Consider the following 5,000-nt stretch of genomic DNA (forward strand, 5'->3'; position numbering starts at 1 on the left):
GGGGATAAATAGATCTATTTATCTATGATCGAATTATATTTGTTCGATACACTATTTGTCAATATGATTGTGAATATTCAATATGAAGAAAAGAATAAGAATATAAAAAAAGAAAATAAATAAAATAAACAAGCTTAATCTTAATCACTTGTTTTGTTAGTTGTTAATAGATTTACAATGAAAGAAAACCACCCCAGCGAGGGTGATGTAAAAAAAATTATATTTTTTTAGACCAATTGCTTCATTTATTCACTTGATTTTTGTTTCTATGTAATTTATTCACTTGATTTTTTTTTTCTATGTAATTTATATCAATCAAATTATATCAATATCAATAAAATCGATTTTCGTAAAATCGATTTTATTTCATTATACATTATAGAAGACGATATTCTCTAGTAGGAATAGAATACTAAATAGGAAGACTAAATAGGTATGAATAGAGCAAAAGAGGGGGGAAAGAGTAGAGAAATCTTTATACAAAGCTATATACGAGTTATCCACCCCCCCCCCTTTTTTTTTATTTCATTAATTGACTTTCGTTTGATTAAGATTAAGTTCCATAAAAACCCCCGCCTTCTTTGAAATATCATAAACAGTTTCTGTCGGTTGAGCACCCTTTTTAAGGAAATCTAAAATTGCAGGAACATTTAAATAGGTTTGATTATTTATCGGATCATAAAAACCCACTTTCCGAAGATCCCTTCCTTCTCGTCGGGATCGAACATCAATTGCAACGATTCGATAAACGGCTCATTGGGATAGATGTAGATGAATACTACCCCCCCCCCTAGAAACGTATAAGAGGTTTTCTCCTCATACGGCTCGAGAAAAAAAAAATGATTAGAAATTATGTCTATGTATAAAATTAGAATGTCAAATAGATTCATAAAACCACCAAATCAGTTAGACATTTAAGTCCTAAATTCTTCTTTCTTCTTTTCTTTTTCGAAAAAGAAAAGAAGAAAAAAGTATTCATACTCTCATAACTCAAGTTGGATAAGTTTAAAATAGCTCAACGGAAAACCCCTTGGCATTTCAGTTATTGAGTAGTCTTTAACCCCTTTTTTGTTTGTCTCGTTTAGAATAGAATCTATTTTGATTCTGATCTAGTTGTTTAGACAATTGAAAAGGGTATTTCCTTGTTCCAGGATCCTTTATGGTTGCTTTGAATCATTGGGTTTAGGCATTACTTCGGTGATTTTAAATCGTTTTAAAAATGGCAGCAACAAGCCCTTTTTTTTTTTTTGATTTCTTTCTTTCAAAAAATCATACGAACGCTTAATTCACACATGATACACCTTAGATCGAAAGAGTTTTCGCAATTTCAACAAATTTTCCTTATGGATTTGAAAATTGCTTGAAACCGATCCTTTCGATTTCTATATCGAAAATATACTTACAAAGTTTTTCCAACTTATTGATTGGCACTAACCCTAGATCCTTACCCTTGAGAAGGGAATAAATACTTTCTCCTCGAGCTCCATCCTGTACTATTTTTTACATTACAACCCAACAAAAAGAGGGTTTTCTAGTAGAACAAAGAATGTCGAGCCAAGAGCACCTTTATTCCTGTATAATATAAAGTGGTGGAGGTCAAAATCCACAGCAGATCATGTCCTTCAATTCAAGTCGCACGTTGCTTTCTACCACATCGTTTCAAACGAAGTTTTACCATAACATTCCTCTATTTTGGAACCAGTATGTAATTGATTCAATTTTGGAATCATGAATAGTCATTGTTCGATCGGTACATAGTAATCTATACTTTTTCCTTCTATATGAAGAAATGAAGAAAAAAAATAGGGCATTTATGAATAAAAAGTCTCAGTAAGAATTGAAATTCATTCTATATTTTATTGTCTAATTCTATATTTTATTGTCTAAACGCAATGGATATTTCATTCTATGGATGGAAAATCGATATTTCTATCAAAATCTAGATTTATATATTCAAAATATAGATTTATATATTTAAATATATAACTGATTTTGATTTCATTCTTTTTATTTAATAAAAATCTTTTTTTTTAAGCAACTAATTAAAATATGAATAAATATGAAAAAGCGGGGCATAGACTGCACTGAAATGAAAAGCCCCTCTGACTTTTTAAAAATTACAACTCTTGTAATCTATGTTTCCATCTTGCCCGGATTACAAGTAGATGTTATTTGAAATCAATGCAAGTGATGAAAAATAAACGATTCTTCCCTCTGAATCATTAAAAATTAGAAACAAGAATCACATTCTCCCCAATATTTGACTCTTAAACGAAACAGAAAGTTGTTCAAAAGGACAATATTTATTCTGTAATGAAATATTTATTTTGTAATGAGTAGGCTCTGGGACGGAAGGATTCGAACCTCCGAATAGCGGGACCAAAACCCGTTGCCTTACCACTTGGCTACGCCCCATTTAGATTTTTATTCAACACTAATAAACACTAATATTGTTAGTGGTTGTTCGTCAATTCCAGTCCAAATATCTATCAAATTGATTAGATTGGTGCTGAGATTTTGACATGTGTAGATATAAAATAAAATGAAATTTATTGATCATTACATAGAATTCAATTAAGATATTGTATGAAAGTCTAATTTATTCTATTCTCTTGTGAGAATTGAAGGATTTTTGATTGAGTGAGTTCAAAGAAGTATTTTTAGTCTACCTTACTTTCCTTTCTTCATTTTTCCCTTATATCAATAACATATTAATGTTATCAATAACATTATATTAACTCAATCAAAATACAATTATCTACAAGAACAAAATATTTGTTATGCTTAATATATTTAATTTGATCTGTATCTGTTTTAATTCTGCCCTTTTTTCGAGTAGTTTTTTATTCGCCAAATTGCCCGAAGCCTACGCTTTTTTGAATCCAATCGTAGACGTGATGCCAGTAATACCTGTTCTCTTTTTTCTCTTAGCCTTTGTTTGGCAAGCTGCTGTAAGTTTTCGATAAGATCTTTAATACTGTCCTAGAAAGATTCATGATTTATTCGAGAAAAAAAAAATTCTAACAATTGAGAAGATCAAATAAGTCTTACAGTATAAACGAACCCTCAATTCAAACATTGTGAAATTTTTTTGGTACCACTAAAAATCTGGATCATCCCATTTCCTCATTTTGACCCCCTTTTTTCACTGAAAGAGAAAAAATCTATTAGAGTACACCACAACACAATATCTAATTGTTGGTATGAAAAAAGAAATTTCTAATATGAAAGACTCAACTCTTCTTACACATGCATTTTAAAAAACTCTTTTCTAGTTTATTTAATTTCTCGAAATTCTAGAAATCGCTTCATTTATTGGTGTCAAAATAAATAGGATATGTGGTATAAAAATAGAGAATCTATTCTCTTTTTTCCAAAAATAAAGATAAGATCTTGGAGATTGTGTAATGCTTACTCTCAAACTCTTTGTTTACACCGTAGTGATATTCTTTGTTTCTCTCTTCATCTTTGGATTCCTATCTAATGATCCAGGACGTAATCCTGGACGTGAAGAATAAAAAAATAAGGGTTTTCTTGCTTTTTTTTTTATATTGATTTTTAGAAATGTTATAATCTTATTAGAATTTTATCTATTCCACATCATCAAAAAAGGAAACGGAAAGAGAGGGATTCGAACCCTCGGTACGAATAACTCGTACAACGGATTAGCAATCCGACGCTTTAGTCCACTCAGCCATCTCTCCTAATTGAAAAGGGGTAATTACTATGTTACATTACACAAAAAGTAATGCTTAAAAAAAAAAAAGGGAAAGCCCTTCTTTACTTTTTTATACTTTACTTTTTTTTGTATAGATTATTATTTTATAGATTATTATTTTAATATTATATTATATATATATAACTTTTATCAGCAATTCCATTTCGATATAGGTATAGAAAAGGCTCGAAAGAGATATATCAAATAAAAATATAAAAAAGAAGAATATTTCTTTGATTTCGTCTCGTCAAAAAGGGTCTTTTTTGATTTCCACAGCCTGGCCTGGCAGTACCCAGCCGGGCCTTTTTTTTTGTACAATGAATGATAGAAAAAATGATTCATTTGATTTCAAAAAAAAAAATGGGCTTGTTATTGGAGTGAAACAAGAATCAGAAGCATAAGAATAAGAAGGACTATTACCATTCTTATGGTAAAGAATCAAAGTGTCATTTATATTCTTTTTTTATTTACATTTATTTAATATTTAATTTTATAAATAAAAATTTTATTCTTATTACTTATTATATAATATATAATATAAAATCTTTATTATGTTGTTATTTATTTATTATGTATTATGTTTTTAATATATTTTATATTCTAATTCTATTATTATTATTATATAATAATAATATATTTTAATAAAGAAAAATAAAAATAAAGAAACTATGGATTCTTGCCAATCTATTTTGAATATTTTTATGTTATGAATTAAGCCCTTTTGCCAAACCTTATCTATCAAAATTCCTCCCACAAAAGAAAAAAAAAGACCTTGTTATTTAGTTATTAAAATAAATAACTGAAATGAGTCCTCTTTTACTAATTTCATTAGGTTTGTTGACAAAACACGTCAATGCTCAAATTTTCGGGATTTTTTCTGATTCTATTTTGATTACGCCGGATTACCTTGTTCGACAAAAAGTCCATTTTGATACAATAATCGCATTGTAGCGGGTATAGTTTAGTGGTAAAAGTGTGATTCGTTCTATTAACCCCCTTAATAGTTAAGGGGTCTTTTGGTTTGATTCATCTTACGATCAAAAACTTTATTTCTTAAAAGGATTTAATCCTTTACCTTTCAATAAAAGATTCGAGGAAGAATATACATTCTCGTGATTTGTATCCAAGAGGCAATTATAAATTGAGAAATTGGATTATGAAATTACGAAACATAATTTAGGAATTGGCTCACTATTTCCAATTGAATAAGTATGAGAAAAAGATCCATGGATAAAGAGAAAAAAGTTTCTTTCTAATCGTAACTAAATCTTCAATTTCATTT

At 28.9% G+C, this 5,000-nt stretch overlaps 3 protein-coding genes and 3 non-coding genes across 6 annotated transcripts in view, besides 1 other annotated feature; 3 read left to right on the plus strand and 3 right to left on the minus strand. All coding sequences in view use genetic code 11, as the record gives it.

The window, feature by feature from the left end:
• Nucleotides 1-5,000: part of a sequence feature (large single copy (LSC) region) that runs on past both edges of the window.
• rps16 (ribosomal protein S16) lies at nucleotides 529-1,678 on the minus strand. Its single transcript has 2 exons — nucleotides 1,639-1,678; nucleotides 529-755 (listed from the first exon to the last, which is right to left on the minus strand). Exons 1-2 carry the CDS (start codon nucleotides 1,676-1,678, stop codon nucleotides 529-531), a joined length of 267 nt encoding a protein of 88 aa, YP_001671665.1.
• trnQ-UUG lies at nucleotides 2,344-2,415 on the minus strand. The gene has a single exon. It is a non-coding gene; the product is annotated as a tRNA-Gln (tRNA).
• psbK (photosystem II protein K) lies at nucleotides 2,781-2,966 on the plus strand. The gene has a single exon. The coding sequence runs from the start codon at nucleotides 2,781-2,783 to the stop codon at nucleotides 2,964-2,966; it is 186 nt and encodes a 61-aa protein (YP_001671666.1).
• On the plus strand, nucleotides 3,408-3,518 carry psbI (photosystem II protein I). Its single transcript has one exon. It carries the CDS (start codon nucleotides 3,408-3,410, stop codon nucleotides 3,516-3,518), a length of 111 nt encoding a protein of 36 aa, YP_001671667.1.
• trnS-GCU lies at nucleotides 3,617-3,704 on the minus strand. The gene has a single exon. It is a non-coding gene; the product is annotated as a tRNA-Ser (tRNA).
• Nucleotides 4,669-5,000, plus strand: part of trnG-UCC — an 807-nt gene continuing 475 nt past the window's right edge. Inside the window, exon 1 of the tRNA in view lies at nucleotides 4,669-4,691. This is a non-coding gene — a tRNA (tRNA-Gly). The remainder of the gene's footprint in view (nucleotides 4,692-5,000) is intronic.

This window comes from Carica papaya, chloroplast (assembly GCF_054855325.1).
Source record: "Carica papaya chloroplast, complete genome".
Classification (NCBI taxonomy): domain Eukaryota; kingdom Viridiplantae; phylum Streptophyta; class Magnoliopsida; order Brassicales; family Caricaceae; genus Carica; species Carica papaya.